The sequence below is a fragment of the Myotis brandtii genome, unplaced genomic scaffold, assembly GCF_000412655.1.
Source record: "Myotis brandtii unplaced genomic scaffold, ASM41265v1 scaffold929, whole genome shotgun sequence".
Lineage (NCBI taxonomy): Eukaryota > Metazoa > Chordata > Mammalia > Chiroptera > Vespertilionidae > Myotis > Myotis brandtii.
The window spans coordinates 875,467-893,962 of record NW_005371832.1 but is presented as its reverse complement, the minus strand read 5'-3'; the positions used below and the strand labels follow the sequence as shown (position 1 = coordinate 893,962).

At 50.9% G+C, this 18,496-nt stretch overlaps 2 protein-coding genes across 2 annotated transcripts; one reads left to right on the top strand and one right to left on the bottom strand.

Annotated features, from left to right (window-relative positions):
- Positions 1 to 4: 4 nt before the first annotated feature.
- Positions 5 to 10,738, top strand: BYSL (bystin-like). Its single transcript, XM_005885795.2, has 7 exons — positions 5 to 603; positions 4,926 to 5,088; positions 7,171 to 7,309; positions 7,641 to 7,774; positions 8,796 to 8,956; positions 9,127 to 9,229; positions 10,035 to 10,738. Exons 1-7 carry the CDS (start codon positions 336 to 338, stop codon positions 10,378 to 10,380), a joined length of 1,314 nt encoding a protein of 437 aa, XP_005885857.1. The 5' UTR covers positions 5 to 335; the 3' UTR covers positions 10,381 to 10,738.
- Positions 10,739 to 12,856: 2,118 nt separating this feature from the next.
- On the bottom strand, positions 12,857 to 18,490 carry CCND3 (cyclin D3). Its single transcript, XM_005885794.2, has 4 exons — positions 18,298 to 18,490; positions 15,238 to 15,397; positions 14,531 to 14,667; positions 12,857 to 14,025 (listed from the first exon to the last, which is right to left on the bottom strand). Exons 1-4 carry the CDS (start codon positions 18,466 to 18,468, stop codon positions 13,858 to 13,860), a joined length of 636 nt encoding a protein of 211 aa, XP_005885856.1. The 5' UTR covers positions 18,469 to 18,490; the 3' UTR covers positions 12,857 to 13,857.
- Positions 18,491 to 18,496: the final 6 nt, after the last annotated feature.

Here is an 18,496-nt window from a genome sequence, read left to right as displayed (position 1 = left end):
CGAGGAGTAGGGGCGTGTCTAGGCGCCTCCTCGGTGACACCTTCGTTGGTATCCCTGCCCGGCTTCTGCCCCCAGGCTTCCATCACCCTGGGCCTAGATCCTCAAAGGTTGGAGGAGACAACGTTAAAGGCACAGAGTTTATTGGGGAGTCTGGCCCCAGGACCCGCGAGTTCTCAGCAGGTGGGGCGGCGCGGATGGCGCTCCTGGCCTCCGAGCGGTAGGGGGCGCTGTGCTTCGGAGTGGCCTCTGGGGAACTGGGCGCACACAGCGCAAACGCACTCGGGACTTCTTCGGCGTCTCCACGTGTGAACTTTCCCCGCACCTTTTTGAGAAAAATGCCCAAATTCAAGGCGGCCCGCGGGGCCGGGGGCCAGGAAAAACACGCTCCCCTTGCCGAGCAGATTCTGGCCGGGGACGCGGTGCGGGCAGGGGCCCGGGAGAAGCGGCGCGGTCGCGGGACCCAAGAGGAGGAAGAAGAGTATGTGGGGCCCCGGCTGACCCGACGGATTTTGCAGCAAGCGCGGCAGCAGCAGGAGGAGCTCGAGGCCGAGCATGGGACTGGAAGCCGGCCCGCGGCGCCGCGGGAGCGCATCACGCGGCTGGGTGAGCGGCGGGGGGGGGGGGCGGGGAGGAGGTTAGGAGAGGATGGACGGGCATCGGGCCGGGGAATAGCTGGGGATAGAAAGGGTCCGTGGTGCTCCCCTTACAGAGGTACTGTAATGGGAGACTCGGCCCTGGAGCGGGTTTAGGAGAGTCAGAGCTCTCCACGCCCACTACTAGTTTTAGGCCCTCTCTTCCAGGTACCCCTGAAGTTAGGAAGCAGGAAGTGGTTGCTGACACCACTAGGTTCTCCTAGTGTTTATCCATCCATCTGTTCTGTAAATACTTATGGGATGTCTACTAGTGCTTCGTACTGTGCTAGGAGTCCAGAAGGTTTGGCTAAAGAGGTAAACAAGGTAGACATGCGCCTGGCTTCAGGATGTTAGAGTCTAGCCCAGGAGAGAGTAGGCAATAGACAATGAGAATAATACATTCCATGGTAAAGTATAATAGATCCTCTGATGACAACGGCATTGAACTTGGGGGTCGGGCTCCCCAGATTGCATGACCTTTGTGCTGAGACCTGCAAAACGAGTGAGGAGTGCCCTGAGCAGAACAATATTGTTTAGGGGCCAAAGAGGGGCAGAGGGTAAGTAAAAGATGATCAACACTTTCTTAGGGTGGGCGTATTGACCTTACTGTCCAGTTCTCAGATCTCTTTCCTTTGTCCTGACACAGTTGAACAAATGCCAAATGCAGTAAACAAAATCACTGGGTCCTGACACCAGTTCACCCGCGGGCCTCCTGGCTGTAGTATCTTTACTTGGCTTCCAAGACATCACATTCCTGTGTTACTACTTACCTCTCAGTAGCCTTTGCTGGCTCCCTTTTGATCCCCAACCTCTTTTTTAAAAAAATATATTTTTATTGATTTTAGAGATGAAGGGAGAGGGAGAGAGCGATAGAAACATCAGTGATGAGAGAGAATCATTAATTGGCTGCCTATTGCAGGCCCCCTACTGGGGATCAAGCCCACAACCCAGGCATGTGCCCTGACGGGAATCGAATCCTGACCTCCTGGTTCATAGGTCAACACTCCACCACTGAGCCACACTAGCCAAGTGATTCCCAAACCTCTTATTGAAGTGCCACAGGGTTCAGTCTTTGGACCTCTTCTCTTCACACACTTCTCTGGTGTTGCCATCAGTTTCATGGTTTAAACACTATCTATTTGGTGACCGCTCTCAACTTTATATTCTAGCCTTGATTTCTCCCATGAAACCTACATTATTCAGTTGCCTATTTGGCATCTCCAGTTTGAAGTCTAATAGACGTCTCAAATTTAACATGTCCAAAATAGACCTTCTTGCCAAACCTGCCCCTCCAACATCTTCCTCATCTCAGTTAATAGCATGATATCTTTCCATTTGTTTAAGACAGAAACCTTGGACTCCTCTCTTTCTCATTCCACATCTGATCTGTTGGGAAATCCTGTTGACTCTGCCTTCAAAATACATCCAGAATCAGACCACTTCTTACCACCTTGGAACACCATCCTCTGCAAGCCACCACGATCTCTCTCGCCTAGATTATTACAGTAGTCTCCTCATTAATAATCCCATAGCCCCTACAGTCCACTCTCAACTCAACAGCTAGAGAATTACAGTGGTTTGCAAAGCCCTATATGATCAGCTATCATTGCCACTCCGACTTCTACTTTTCCCTTTTCACTCCACCCATATTGGCTTCAACATGGCAAATTAGGGCCTTTGCCCTGGTGGCTCCTTCTGTCCTCATACACCTGTAGGCATACTCTCTCCATTCTTCACCTTCTCAGGCCTGTTATGCAAAGAGCTGAGATCCCAGGAAAATAACCCAGAAGACCGGCTGTGAAAGACATGGGTTTATGAGGACTTACTGCGCACGGTGGCGGCCCACTGGTGAAGTTTTCCCCAGCACAGGGTGGTATAGGATACAGAGAACAGGGCATGCAGGAGAGACGTGCTCAAGCGCAAGCTCTGTAAGATCAAAACACTAATAGTTGACAGTAAACAAGGTAGACATGCGCCTGGCTTCAGGATGTTAGAGTCTAGCCCAGGAGAGAGTAGGCAATAGACAATGAGAATAATACATTCCATGGTAAAGTATAATAGATTCTCTGATGACAACGGCATTGATTTTGGGGGTGGGGCTCCCCAGATTGCATGACCTTTGTGCTGAGACCTGAAAAACGAGTGAGGAGTGCCCTGAGCAGAAAGAACAATATTGTTTAGGGGCCAAAGAGGGACAGAGGGTAAGTAAAAGATGATCAACACTAATAGTTTACAATCGGGCTCACATCCAAGATCAGTTTCTGTTTGGCTGTTTCTTGACTGAGGAGCTGTCCAGGCTCCCAAGGTTGCTCCCACAGTCCGTTTACAGGTGGCCTTCATCATATTCCCACAGGGTCAGAGTGGGGAGTTGGAGCTTGGGAAGGGGCCCAGGTTCTCACATACCACACACCTTCATTAAAAATTGCAACACCCCCACCCTGGCCTGGTGGCTCAGTTGGTTGGAGCATAGCATTGTTCCATATAATACCAAAAGGTTGCAGGTTCGATTCCTAGTCAGGGCACATACCTAGGTTGTGGGTTTGAATCTGGTTGGGCTGGGTACCGGAGGCAACTGATCAATGTTTCTCTCTTGCATTGATGTTTCTCTCTCTCTCCCCCTTGTTTCTTCTCTCTCTAAAATCAATGGAGGGAATGTCCTCCGGTGAGGATTAAAAGGAAAAAAAAGAGAAAATTTCAACACCTCCACCCCTATCTTTACAGTCCCAACCTCTCTGTTCTGCCCTATTGCTTTTTTTCATAGCACTTGTCTTTTAACCTGTTATGTTATATTTATTGTCTGTCTTCCCGACTAGAGTATAAGCTCTATAAGGGCAAAAGATTTTGTTTCTCTCGTTCATTAGTATAGTTCCAGCACCCAGAACAGTGTATCACATATACTAGGCACTCAGTGTTTGCTGAATGAATAGATTAATGAATGATGGTGAGGTGGGTAGGAACCAAATCCGCAAAAGACTTGGAGGCTGTGCCCAGGATTTAAAGCTGTCATAAAGACAATGAAAAACTATTGGAGAATATGGAGACCAGTTAGGGGACTGTTTAATTAATCCAGGCAAGAAATGATGCTGATCTAGGCTTAGACAGCTGTGAAGTGTTTGAAATATTCTATGAGGTAGAATTGAATAGGCTTTAGTCATTGAGTGTTGGGAATGAGGCAGGCCTGCCTCCCAGGTTCTGGCTTAGCATGGGGTGGACGGTGGTGCTATGTACTCAGATATAGAACACAGTGAGTAAGTAGTATAGGCCTAGGAGGAAAAGAGAGTGAGTTTGGTTGATACAGGTGAAGTTTGAAGTTCTTGTGAAGAGCAACTGTACAGGTGGCAGCTGGAGTTACGGTCTGGAGTGAAGGGACATCTACCTCCAAGTACAGGCTTGGGGGTTGTTAGCATGTGGAGACAAAACACCTTCGCCACACCACCACCACCATTTAGCCTTTATCACACACTTCCTTTGTTAATAACCTGTTCATATGCAGCATTTCATCCCGGATTGGCGTATGGCATCCCTTACCAGATGCCCAATCAGCTGTAGCCTTCCAGTAATCAGTTCTTCAATGGGTTGGCCCATTGAAATCTGAACTACACTGCCTGGCCTCGAGGCCTTCCACAGTCTGGGTTCACTTTACCCATCCAGCCATATTTCTTGCTGCTGCTTAACCGACAGTCTTGTAAAAGCCCTTTTGCCAGTATTGTATTGTAACCCAGGTTTGGACCACACTCCAGCTGCACCCATGCTCCCTATCCAGACTCTAATCATCGTCGGCACTCATCATCTTCTAAATTGCCTATGGTATATACTGTCTCTACCACTCATTTGGCATATGATCAAGCCCATCCATGTGTGTAGAATATGGGTAAAGAATGCACAATCCAGGCCCAGACTACATGCCACAGGCAAATTGCTTATTTAACTTTTCTTGTGCTTTAGTGTTCCCATCTGAAACTGGGTATACTAATAAGACCTACTTCTTGGGGGTGTGAGTATTATGTACAGTATTCAGAACAGTTCCTGCTACATGACTGAGTATAATGTGTTAACTATGATATATTGGCGTCACTGTGTCATTGGTTCACATATGTACATTTTGTTTCTCAAGCAGGATTGTAAGCCCCTGGTACAGGAAGATAGTGTGTGCACCACTGTTTCACTGCACACATCCATCTATCACAAGCACGCGTGAGGCTTACACTGTCCATGGTGGTTAAAGTTAAATTGACCTCTAAATCCCTCACCCACCGCTTGCCTTTCTCATCCATTTCATCTCCCCTCTCCTAGGTCCAGGAGTGCCGCAAGATGGATCAGATGACGAGGATGAAGAGTGGCCCACCCTGGAGAAGGCTGCCACAATGACAGGGGCCGGCCACCATGCGGAGGTGGTTGTGGACCCTGAGGATGAGCGTGCCATTGAGATGTTCATGAATAAAAACCCTCCTGTCAGGTAGGGCTGACGGCCTAGAATTTGGGGTAGTGGGTCCTGGTAGCCACTTCCCACAAGAAAGCAAATGCTCTGGCAGAGTTTTGATTCCCTACCCTTGGGAAGGGCCTGAGCGTTGCTAGTTGTAGGGATCCATCTTAACAAAAGTGGCCCATCCTCAGACGACCATTCTGAGTGAGAATGACACAGACTCAAAATATCTCCTCCCCCTCTATCCACCTGTTCTAGAACTGCTCAGATTACCTGGGGAAACAGCTACCTGACCTTTTTATGTTTCTAGGGAGATGTATTCCACTGCATTTGGTCTTGGCATACTCTAGGGGTAAGCTCAGTTTCCTTGGCCAAATCTCTTTTGTACCCTAAGCTTCATTTTATTCAAGGTTTTTCAGCCTTAGCACTATTGGCTGGATAATTTTGTGTGTGTGGAGGCTGACCTGTGCAATGTAGACTGTTTAGCAGCATCGCTGACCTCTACTCACTAGATGCCAGGAGTGACCTTACCACCAATTGTGATAACCAAAAAGGTCTCGGGCATCGCCAGATGTCTCAGGCATTGCAGATTCGCCCCCACTTAGAACCACTAATTTATGCCCATCTGTAATAAATGCTACTCCAGATGATGTATGCATTTGAGTTCCTGTAGTCAAACCCTTGAGCATGTGGATTTGGCCCAGGAGAGGGGAATCTAGCAGAACGGCCCTCAACCAGTCCATTCTGATCCTGTGATATTAACATGACATTGTCCTTGGTTCCGCGGGCTACTTTGGGTTAATGCATCTCTCATTGCTAATAATACTATGAAAACACAGGGATGCTGAATGATAAGGCCTGTGGTAGTTTATTTGAGAGCACAGAACAAAGGGATGAGTTCCTTTTTCAGATTGATACCCAGCAACTGAAATAGATGTCACAGTGTGTGTACTTGGACTCGTGTGCTTGTCCCACCAGAGAGCCTCTCCGTGCCTTATAACTCCTTTTTCACCGATCGTTCTGACGAACCTGGCAGAGTGGTTTTCCAGCTTGCAGTAAATGGAAGAGTGAAGCCACTAGAAACAGTGACTCCTGGCAGTTTTGAGAAATGACAGCTGGCATCTTCAGAAAGCAGGCCCAGACCCACATGAGCTCAGCAATCAGAGGCTGTTTAGTTTGGAGGCACGTTACCGTCTGCTGTAAAGTACCTGAACTTTAGAACCTGAGCAACGGGGCTTGACTCTTCCCCCCACTTGAGAACTCTGAGACCTTGGGTGCGTGTTAACCTGTCTGAGTATCAGTACCCGTGTTGAATAAGGCGAATGACACCCAGTGTAGGTGTTGCACGGACTATCTAAGACAACGTCTGAGAAATCCTGTGCTCAGTGCCTGGCCTTGAGAAGACCCTTAGTTTTAAATATACGTTAGCAGCCTCTGGAGATACCATTCTTATACCAAAGCCCAATGTAAGGAGAATTATGAGTCATCACACTAAAGTTACGTTAGATACACTGTTTAATGAGGGAAAAATATTATTGTGCCCTGGTCTTTTCCCAAATTATCCCAGCTACTTGAAATCTTGGTATATAACTAAGAGGTCAGACCAGTATTTTATAATTGGAGAGACTTCAGCATGTAAGGGATGTGTCTGAAATTGGCAACACATTACACATTTTCCATGTACTGATAGTTCCAAGTAACGTACATGTATTAATTCGCTTAATCCTGACGTTAACTTTATGAGGTAGATACAGTTATTACCCCTTTTACAGATGAGCAAACTGAAGCATAGAGAGGCAAAGTAGCAGGCCCAAGGTTATACAGGTAGTGGAAAAGCCAGGATTTAAACCCAGGCAGACTGACTTCAGAGTCCGGGTTCTTAACCTCCACACATTTGTCTGCTTCATCCCAAGTTGAATGACTTTCAGGTCGTTTGTGCTCTGCAGTGATTCCATGGTGGGTCCGGCCCAGAGGGGAACTGAGGTCGCACATCCCAGCAAGATGACAGGTTTATTGGAGCTCATAAGAAACTGTGTGTGGAGTCTAGAGTTTCCTGGACTGTGACCACAGCACTCCCGCCCCTTCCTTCCCCTGCACCCCACTCCCAACTCTTAGGCGTACCCTGGCTGACATCATCATGGAGAAGCTGACTGAGAAGCAGACGGAAGTTGAGACGGTCATGTCCGAGGTGACAGGATTCCCTATGCCCCAACTGGACCCCCGGGTCCTAGAGGTCTACAGAGGAGTCCGGGAGGTAAGAGCTGGAATACCTTTACAGGGGCTGTGGGCTCCCACCTAAGGTTTTGGGTGCCCACATCTCCTACACAGAAGGCCTGGTGGCCAAGAACAGTCTTAAGTCAGAGTGTATGGGTTCAGAGTCCTGCTGCACCACTTAGTGACTTGGTGGCTGTGGGTAAGATCTCCGTGTCCCCATCTGGAAAATGAGGATGATAATAGCATCTCCGTATGTGGTGGTTGTGAGGATTCAGTGAGTGAACATATGAAAAGCCCCCAGACAAGTACCTGGCACTCGGCAAGCAGGATGTGTGTTCTTGGCAACGATGGTATTACTCCCTCATCCCCAGGTGTTATCCAAGTACCGCAGTGGGAAGCTGCCCAAGGCATTTAAGATCATCCCTGCACTCTCCAACTGGGAGCAGATCCTCTATGTCACAGAGCCTGAGGCCTGGACCGCTGCTGCAATGTACCAAGCCACAAGGTAGAGTGGATGGGAGTTAGAGTGGCCGTAGGTCTATAGGTAAAGGGCAGGGGGCATGGGAAGTACAGGTTTTCCTGGTCTTTGCCATTACTTTTTTTTTCTCTATATTTTTATTATGTATATTTATTTTTATTGGTTTCAGAGAGGAAGGGAGAGGAAGGGAGAGAGAGAGAGAAACATCAATGATAAAAGAATCATTGATTGGCTGCCTCCACACACCCCTTACTGAGGATCGAGCCTGCAACCCGGCCATGTGCCCTTGACCGGAATCAAACCCAGGATCCTTCAGTCTGCAGGCTGATGCTCCATCCACTGAGCCAAACCGGCTAGGGCTGCCATTACATTTTTTAAAAAATATTTTTTATTGAGAGAGAAAGGGAGAGGGAGACAGAGAAACATTGGCTGCCTCCCACAGGCCCCCCGCCCCCCACACTGGGGATCGAGCCCGCAACCAGGGCATGCACCCTGACTGGGAATAGAACCAGCAGCCCTTTGGTGCATGGGATGACGCCCAACCAACGGAGCCACACCAGCCAGGGCTGCCATTACATTTTAACTTTGCCCCAGAGCTCTCTCTTGTGCTTCTTTATATCATCATTTTCCCGTTTCATGTTTTGGGGCCAAGACCCTGTTGAAAATCGCCTGTGATGAGTTTTTAGGGAAGAGGCTTATAACTACTGGGCTACCACCCTGGGGTGTCAGACAGGCCTCAGAAGTCTGTGGCTCCCCACACGTGCTCGGGTCCCTCAAAGAGTAGGGTAGAGAAGGCCCACGATGGGGAGAGGAAGGTGAATAGCTGAGTTGCCATTGGTTTGGGAGCACTCTGGCTCTCTCGGTGTTCACCTGTTTGGATGCATCTTGTAGACCTCCTGTTCCCTCCTATCTGATTTGGGTGCTGCATGCACATAGTTCACACACCCCTCAGATCTTTTGCATGCACCATCCACAGTGATATTTAAAGGGCCAGCTCCAGGCTGTCAAGTGACCTGGGATGTCCTTGCTACCCCCCCAAAAAAACTAGGATTTTCTCATCTAACCTGAAGGAACGCATGGCTCAGCGCTTCTACAACCTTGTCTTGCTCCCCCGGGTACGAGATGATATTGCTGAATACAAACGACTCAATTTCCACCTCTACATGGCACTCAAGAAGGCCCTTTTCAAGCCTGGAGCCTGGTTTAAAGGTGAGAACCCAGGAGGCAGTTAAGGAAGAGAGGGGCTAGAGCTCCTGCAGGTGATAGCAGTAAGCATGACTTGGGAGATGGCTGGCTCTGTGGTAGGTGGGGGTGCTTCCTGCTTTGCATCCTTTCTCTCACCCTCAGCTCACAGTGACTGCCCCTCTGACCCTCCCCAGGGATCCTCATCCCACTGTGTGAGTCGGGCACCTGTACCCTCCGGGAAGCCATCATCGTGGGCAGCATCATCACCAAATGCTCCATTCCTGTGCTGCACTCCAGGTAGTGTTCCCACTCCGGGGGAAAAAGGATGACTCATCAGTGGAATCACCAGGACTTGGAGTTGGTGGGGGTACAGAGTGGAGAAGGAGCTGAGAATACCGTAGCCCTGATTTTGTGGCTTAAGCCACTAGGTACATCATTACTCCACTAGATTGTAATTCCATAAGAACAGGGTCCCAGTGCCTGGCACTTGGTAGGTGCTCAGTAAATAGTTGAAGGAATGAATAGGGAACATGGGAAGGAAATAGGTCAGGGGTGGAGATGTTGAGATATTTGAACATACTCTAGTTGGATACTGAGTGAGACATGCACTCTGAGCCAGGAGTAGGGACTTGGGATGAATCAGCATCCCAATTAGAGATGATAACTGGAGTGCAGGGGGAGGAGGATCAAGACTGCACAGATGCTCTAGCCGGTTTGGCCCAGTGGATAGAGCGTTGGCCTGCCCACTGAAGCATCCCAGGTTTAATTCCGGCCAAGGGCACATCCTGGGTTGTGGGATTGATCCCCAGCAGGGGGCGTGCAGGAGGCAGGTGATCAGTAATTCACTCTCATCATTGATGTTTCTATCTCTCTATCCCTCTCCCTCTCTGAAATCAATAAAAATGTTAAAAAAAATTTTTTTTATAAATAAAATTACTTGAAAAAAGACTGCACTGCATAGGTGAGAAGGCCTGAGATGGCCCTTTTAGGCGTACCGCAGTGTAAGGGCCAGTTGAGGAGAAGAGGGGGAAAGCACAGAGGGAGAGGTAGGCCCTCTCCCCCAACATTTCCCCACCACTGACTCCACCCATCTTCCCACCAGCGCGGCCATGCTGAAAATTGCTGAGATGGACTACAGCGGTGCCAACAGCATCTTCCTGCGGCTGCTGCTGGATAAGAAGTACGCACTGCCCTACAGGGTGCTGGACGCTCTGGTCTTCCACTTCCTGGGGTTCCGGACGGAGAAGCGTGAACTGCCCGTGCTCTGGCACCAGTGCCTCCTGACTTTGGCCCAGCGCTATAAGGCAGACCTGGCCATGGAGCAGAAAGAGGCCCTCCTAGAACTGCTCCGGCTGCAGCCCCATCCCCAGCTGTCCCCTGAGATCAGGCGTGAGCTTCAGAGCGCAGTGCCCCGAGATGTGGAAGATGTTCCCATCACCATGGACTGAGGAAACAGCCACTCATCCTGGTCTGAGGGGTGTGGGAGGACACCAGGATCCCAGTTAAGGTGACACTGAGCCTTTACAACTGGGCAGTGAGAGCTCCTGGGCATCTGGGACCCCCCAGTACCCTGCAGGGCGGACCGAGGGTCAGACCATTGTTGCTGCTCAGTTCTGGAACCTGTTTGAGATCCACACCCCAGGATTCCCACTGCCCTGCTGGGGCTTCGAGTTCTTTCTCCCAGGCTATGTCAAGTCCCTGGGATGTGGATGAAAAGGCGGGTATTTATTGAGTGTCTGTGTTTTATTGTGATCAATGCAGATCTTTCTGTTTTCCCTCTTTATCTAAAGGTAGGGATTACTCTTCCCTGTTCCTGCCTAGGAGTGGATTCTTACCCAGTATACTGAGGACCCCCACCCCTATCCTAACTCTCCAAGCTCGTTTCTCCAGGCTATACCCAGAGTTAGCCCCTAGGGGGCTCGTCTCTGCCTTTCCTCAATACAGGCTGCTTTGGGAGAATGCCAGGAACCAGGAGGTTGTTCAAAAGAAGGTCTGTCTCAGCTGTGGGTGGAAGAGCTAGAGGAGAGAGCCCCAAGAGCCGTGGTCGGCAAACTGTGGCTCTCGAGCCACATGCGGCTCTTTGGCCCCTTGAGTGTGGCTCTTCCTAAGCCTTAGGAGTACTCTAATTAAGTTAATAACAATGTACCTACCTATATAGTTTAAGTTTAAAAAATTTGGCTCTCAAAAGAAATTTCAATCGTTGTACTGTTGATATTTGGCTCTGTTGACTAATGAGTTGCCGACCACTGCCCTAGAGCAAGCATGTCAAACTCAAAGGCTGACATGGGCCAAATAAAGTAGGCCTGTGGCCTACGAGCCACGAGTTTGACATGCTTGCCCTAGAGGGAAGTGGAAATGCAAAGGCCAGACAGATCAGAGAATATTGGTTGTGCCCAGGATAATTAGAGCTGGATCACCACCAGACAAGTTCCCTTTCTGGCTAATGAGAGCATTAGACTGGAGGTTGGCAAACTAGGGTCATATGCCCATTTTCTTATGCCCATGAACTAAGAATGGTGTTTACATTTTTTAATGGATGGGAAAATTTTTTTAAAGAGTATTTTATGGTAGGTGAAAATGATGTGAAATTCAAATTCCAGTGTCCATAGTTTTATTGGGACACAGCCACTCCCATCTATTTACATGTTTCCCATGGCTACTTTCATGCTGCAATAGCAGAGTACAATCCTGGAACCCTTGTTTGCCTTTGAAAATGTGACTTTGTTCCAACCCAATTAATATATTTGGGAACAATTTTATCATAAAACAAATAGCACATTTATTTATATGCAGTTTTGTCCTTGAGAAACAATACATAAAATCAGAAAACTGCACCAAGCTGAACCAAGCCAGATACACAAGTGCAAGCACCTCTGACATGTGGGTTGGGAGTCACATCCACAACCTGCCTTCCACATCCTCCCAACCTCTGCTTCCACAAGCGAACTTCAAGTGTTTTTGAAGATAAAGGACTATGTTATATTTGTGTTTCTTAACCATATAGTATATAAAAACTATGCTGTCCTTTTTTTAAAATATATTTTTACTGATTTCAGAGAGGAAGAGAGAGAAACATCAATGATGAGAGAATCATTGATTGGCTGCCTCCTGCATGCCCCAGACTGGGGATCAAACCTGCAACCCAGGCATGTGCCCTGACCAGGAATTGAACCATGACCTCCTGATTCATAGGTCCACGCTCAACCACTGAACCAAGGCAGCCAGGCCCCTCTTTTTTAAAAAACATGTCACTCGCCCTAGCTGGTTTGGCTCAGTGGATGGAGCGTTGGCCTGCGGACTGAAAGGTCCCAGGTTTGATTCCGGTCAAGGGCATGTACCTTGGTTGCGGGCACATCCCCAGTGGGGGGTGTGCAGGAGGCAGCTGATCGATGTTTCTCTCTCATCGATGTTTCTGGCTCTCTATCCCTCTCCCTTCCTCTCTGTAAAAAATCAATAAAATATATTTTGAAGAAATAAAGAACATGTCACTCAACCCTGCTGTGTGATTGTGCACAGATCCATGAACCATGTGGGTCGGATCAGGGTTGTGGGCTTGATCCCCAGTAGAGGGCATGTAGGAGGCAGCCATAGATTATTCTCCCATTATTGATGTTTGTATCTCTCCCTCTGAAATCAACATTTTTTTAAAAAACATAACGCTCATTAAGTTTTTGCATGTTGTGCCCATACATAAGTCCTATGGATTTTATTAGGCAGTTTTGCAAAGTACAATGATTTTTAGGAGCGCACACATTCCATTATAAAGTAGCACTGACTCTATGTGGGACAGAGATGATAGCTCACAGGCCCAAAATATTTACTCAGGCCCTTTCCGTAACAGGCTTGATGGAACCACTGATTTCTGCCCTCTTTACCTCATGCTTTTACCCACACCTCCATCCAATCCAAGAAGCCAAGGCCAACTTTATTCCAGAATCTTTATTAAGGTAGCATGATGGTCCCGGGCCAGCAACTGGACCTTGTGGCCTAGGGAAAGGCCTGTGTTAACAGGGCTCGCATCTCCAGACAGCGGGCTTGGTCACCTCCAGGTCACCCCTGCTCCATCCCCTGATGCAGGACGGGCCGAGGGCCAAAGGGAGAGGAGGGCCTGGCCCCTCCCAGGCCGTAGCAGCTCCTCGGTCACAAGGATCCTCTCGCCAGTAGCAGAGGAGGGATGCAGCAACCGCCAGGGTCACCACCACTTGGGCTGGTGGGCCCCACCACACCCTCTTACAGTTGTACTCAACACAATTAATAAATTAAAACCACCTCTTCCTTCAGCACTGACCCCCCTCAATCACAGGAGAAACTGGGCAGAAAGCAAAGCAAGGAGGAACTGGTTGATTCTTGAACCTCTGACAGAGGCCTGGGCCCCCCTCCCTCTAGGAGCAGCTGTGAGCACGGATTATGCAGGGCTCTCCAAAGTATGTTGAGAAGAGCTGTCCAGACTGTGTCCCCTCAGAATATCAGAAATTTCTTCAGAAAGACCCCAATCCAAATGCAGTAACTCTAGAAGGTGCAGCACCTTTGTAAGGCACCAGGGCATTTTGGCAGTTGAGAACGTGAGAGCCCCAGAGATAGGGGGCCTCAATAAGGAATGCTGGTTACATCTATTTTACCTTCTTCAATTCTGTCTCTGACCAGCCGACCCACCTCCAGCCAGAACCAGGGAAGGAGCTGAGCTGGTCAGAGGCAGGGAGAAGGAGGGGCCTGACTAGCCACCCAAACGTGGCTGGCCGGGCCCCTTAGTGCACACTGCAGGGATAGGTAGGACCTGCCCCCTTCTCTTTAGCAAAGGGCAAATAGGGAGGAGCCCCCCCAGACTTCAGTTGTGGCAGATGTGACGTGGTTTGTTCCTGCAGGGAGGGAGGGTGGCAGCGACCCTCCTCTGCTGTCAGTGGCCACTGGAGGGGGCCTCTCCGGGGCTACAGGTGGATGGCTGTGACGTCTGTGGGAGTGCTGGTCTGGCTGGGCCCCTGGCTGCTGGAGCCTCTGGGGGCTTTGGGTGCTGGGCTGGGGGACGTCTGGGCAGCTTCCCTGAGGCTCTCCCTGAGTGCAGCTTCAATCTGCTCCTGACAGGCCCGCAGGCAGTCCTGGGAACAAGGGGGGACAGTGAGGAGGGAATGCTGGGTGAGGTGGAGGAAGGTCCCATTGGAGCTAAAGGTCCACTTCCCTCCTCCCATAGCATCTGGCAGCAGTTGCAGGGGACGGACACCTCCCAGCACACAGGGAAGTCTGGGGAGGTTAGGCCACAGCCCAGCCCCAGGAATCAGCCTTCAATTCTCAGAAACTGGCAAGAGGATGTGGCAACAGGGTGTGAGCGCAGCCCTGCATCCGACACCAAACCTCCCACCCCCACTCCTGCACACCATTTGGCAGAAAAGGGCACCAAGGGATGGTGCCCTGCAACCCACCCAAGACCACTTGCTTTTCCCCAGACAAGGCAGTAGATAAAACACCACAGAAGCCCCAAGGGCAGGGCCCGTGAAACCAGGAGTGGGCACCAGGTTGGAGATGGACACCTCCCTCTACTGGAGGCTCAGGGAATAGCAGCGCTTCATGGATTGACAGGCTGCTGCCCAGCTGCCCAGCACTCACCACTTCAGTGCCTGTGATCCCTGCCAGCAGCTCCGTGAGCTCATCTGCGGACGCGGGCCAGGCACCCAGGCCTTGCACTGCAGCCCCAATGCTGCCTGTGGCGATCATGGATGGTGGGTACATGGCAAAGGTGTAATCTTGGGAAGAGGGAGAGGGAACCATGAGGCAAGGAGAACATCAAGAATAACAACCAGGGTGGACTTCCTATCCTTCAGAAAGTGCCAGGCAGCAGGAATAGAGCAGGGGCCCACTGGAAAATGCCAGCAGTGAGTTGTGTCAGACAGGGGCGAGAGAGAGGTAGGAGAGATCCTCTCCTAGAGGGTCAGGGTGAATAGCAGACTTGTGCAGGCCAGGTCCAGGGTGGTCCCTAAGGGACTCAGGCCAGGCACCAGGGAGTGAATGAGTCTCTCTCCCTGGTGTGGAAACAAAACCAGGGTCGAGACCTGGGTTCTGCTCCTAATTTAATCACCGTGAAACCTTGGGCAATCACTTCTCTCTAAGCCCTGAGTCCCCACCTACATTTGTACTGGGGTCTCTAAGATCCCATACAGCTTAGATTGTGCTCTGCATCTTTTCTGTATTGAAACTGGGGGCTCAGAGGGGACATAATTTTCACAAATTTTAAAAGGCATGTAACAAGCATCTCCTCTGACCCTCCCACGTCTTGATTTTCTTGATTTGGCAAAAATATGCCTGGAGTGTATTACCTGTAGCACAGAGGGCCAAAAAGGTCTGAGCATGCTTTTTGACCAAGGCCTGTCGGTCGCTGGGCAGAGAGAGGCGGTACAGGATCAGGGCCAGGAAGTCGTGGGCAATCACAGCAGCCAGGTCCCACTTGAGCTTCCCCAGGACCAGCACCTCCCAGTCCTGGAGGTTGGAGAAGAAGGTGGGGTCAGTGACTAAAGAAGGCCAGGGAAGAGAGTAACGGAGAAGGAAGCCCATCAAAGTCGAAGGTGAAGACCCCAGTTTTGCTTCTGGGTTTAGGGACTGGCACTGTGGATTGGAGAGTCCAGGGCAGGGAAGAGCTGGGGACATTTGCTCTGAGCATTTGTTTGTTACTAGGTGCCAGACTACATGCTGTACATGAATTGTCTTTTGATCTTGTCTGGTTATCTTTGGGGGGCCAATAATACAGGCCTTTTTCTGACTTGACCCAGGGCTCTGAGCACTTCTCCAGCTGGGACTGAATGAAAAGACTGCGGCAACAGAAACCACCACCATCTCCATGAACTTGAGGCTCCTCTGGGGTAAAGCAGACTCCCCATAATCCCAAGGATTTGTAAAAGGGGAAATCACCACTAGCCTCTCCCCAGCTCTGCATCCCAGCCAAGCCTATGCCTCTTGTAGAAACCCGAGTGAGCATGAGGCCACACCACCTCTGATACAGTCACTGAACTAACTCTGAGGTTCCTCAAAGGGGACGTTGCCCAACCCAACCCACATCCCCTTGGTGGGACATCAGGGTTGGGTCCTGAGATATAACACCCACCCCACCCCCTTCAACTGGAACCCACAGTGCTTAGTGCCATTTGAGTCTCGGAAAGAGCTGTGGAGGCCATGCCAAACAAGATGGGTCTGGGTGGTCTCCGAGGGACCAAGCCCGATCTCTACCTGCCCCAGCCTGCACACCCCTGCTAGATCCCAGAAGGCGGATGGGAGCCCCAATCCACTTGTCTGGGGTTTGCAGCCCTGGCCCCATTTCTGAGTTGCACATATGAGGATTTCTTCATTGTTTTATCTCAGGAAGGAACTCCTTACTGAGAGAGAAATAGCAACCCCACCCAACCTCTTCCCAGCCCCGGCCTAGGTGTCATCCTCCCAAATCAGCCCCAAACCTCTCACAGGGCCCACAGAAAACAGCCTGGCCTGGAGCCAGAAGTTGGGCAGAGAAGCTAGCATTCTACCCCTGGTGCTTGTCCCAGTGGCCAAACTCCTAACTCAGAAGTGAATAGAAAGTACCTAGCCTCCAAGGAAACACCTGAAAGGCAATTTGGAGCGGGACTGGCCCTGTGGGGAGGCATGGGGTCCTGTGTGAGGGAAGGTGGCCACCCTACCCTGTCTCCGGGCAGCCCCTGAGAATCTCAGTCCTCGTTTGGCACAGAACATACCCCAGGGAGGGTTTAGCTGCCGTGGCTGGCAGCTTCCATCATATCTCTGGCCTTCAGGGCCACCTGGGCTAGCGAGAAGACCCAGATTCTCGTCATCTGCTTCAGGCTGCCAAGGCAGGACCCTGCCCTCCGCCTCTGGGCCTCCGCCTTCTCACAAGCATTTGGACTGCCGAGTTCACTGAGGTCCCTTCCAACTCTGACCTTCTAGGAAGCCATCTGCACGCTCCACCCCCAGCTCAGGCGGAGAGAGTGGGGGAAGAGTATTTTTTGCCTGTTCTGAAAAACTTCCCTGGTACAAAGGCACACATACCATCCCAAACTTCTCACACAAAAAAGGAAGTTCCCTTTTACCTTCCAGCCCAAACCCCTCCAAAAACATCTTTCCCACTGGCCCTGGAAAGCAGCTCCACCTTCAAACTTGCCAAAAACTACCGGATTCATCACAAAGCGCTGTGGGGCCTCCCAGATTCCCAACTCCGGCCTCCTACTCCCATCTCTGAGAGCTACTTGGCAGGAAGAGGAATCCTGTTCCTGGACAAGCAGCAGTCGGGGGCCCCAGTACCCTGGCTTCCTGGCCAGCCAATCACAGCAGCCTGCACGCTGCCCTCCTCCCCGGGAGATGGGGCCCAGAGACTCTCTCAGGGTCAGGAGAAGACTTGGCAGTATAGAGCGAGGTTGAGGAAGGTGCCCGCTCACCCACCCTCTCCCAGACCCCCCCCTCCAACCCCCACCCTGGGAGGTGATCTGCATACCCCTCCTCCAGATCCAGGCAGCTCCCCGACCTCAGGCTTTGGGATAAGAGAACCGGTGACTTTCCTGCCCTGCCTCGGAAGAGCCCAGCCCAAGTTCCTAGCCAGAGGCCCAGGGAGCCACTTCCCAAACCACAGGAGTGACAGCAGCTCCCCGCAGGGTTATGAAAGACCATGGTCAGAGTGGGCGGGCCAGGGGAGGGGGCATCATTATCACATCGGAAGCAGCTGCAGCTCAGCTCCCTGTCTCCGCTCTGGCCTCTGGCTAAGGGGGAAAGGGAGAGATGAGATGATTCCACCAGGCCTGAGGCAGCTGCTCAGGTTCCTCACAATGAGGATTAGGAAGGAGCTGTCTCTTCTGGGATATAAGAGGAAGGAAAGAAGGTGGGATGAAACTCCTCGAGCCCTTCCTGAGAGCAATCAGGGCTGGGCTTTAATCTGCTCTGGGAAGCTTTTCAATCACAAAGTCCACACCGGGATAAAGGCTCACCCAAAGCAGCCCCCCTCCCCCACAAGAAGCACATTCCACTCCCCCACTCCAGTGGGGGTGTGCAGGCATGTCCTGCTGCTGCCAATAAATAACTCATGATGGTTGTGTAAACCCGGAGGCAAAGTACTAGTGAGTGTAGACATGCAGTTTGACTTGTTGCTATCTGGGGGAAAGACCAAGAGGAGTGGCACCCCCTGGAGGTCAGGAGAAGGGGAGTTCGTTCATGCTGGCAGTTTAAGCTTCCATTGGGGCTACTCTAACCATCACTCGGCACTGCCCATCTTTTGTCCAAATATATAGCCCCTACGGCCCTGAGCCGTCCCCCAGGGGGCAGAAAGCCTCTGAGGGCTTAGCTTTCCTTTTCCCGGTGAGGAGGCGGTATGTGTTAGGGGTGGGGGGGGTGGGGGAGTATGCACGCACCCGCATCTGGCGGGGGGAGACAGCGTGGTCGGTGTAGATGCACAATTTTTCGATGGTCAGGGGCGTAGTCTCGCGCAGCTTGGAGGCTAGCAGCATGCAGACCGCACCCAGGAGCTGAAATTGCGCCTTGGGGGTGGGGACACAGGACAGGTAACGATCCAGGTAGTTCATGGCCAGGGGGAAGACTTCCTCCTCACAG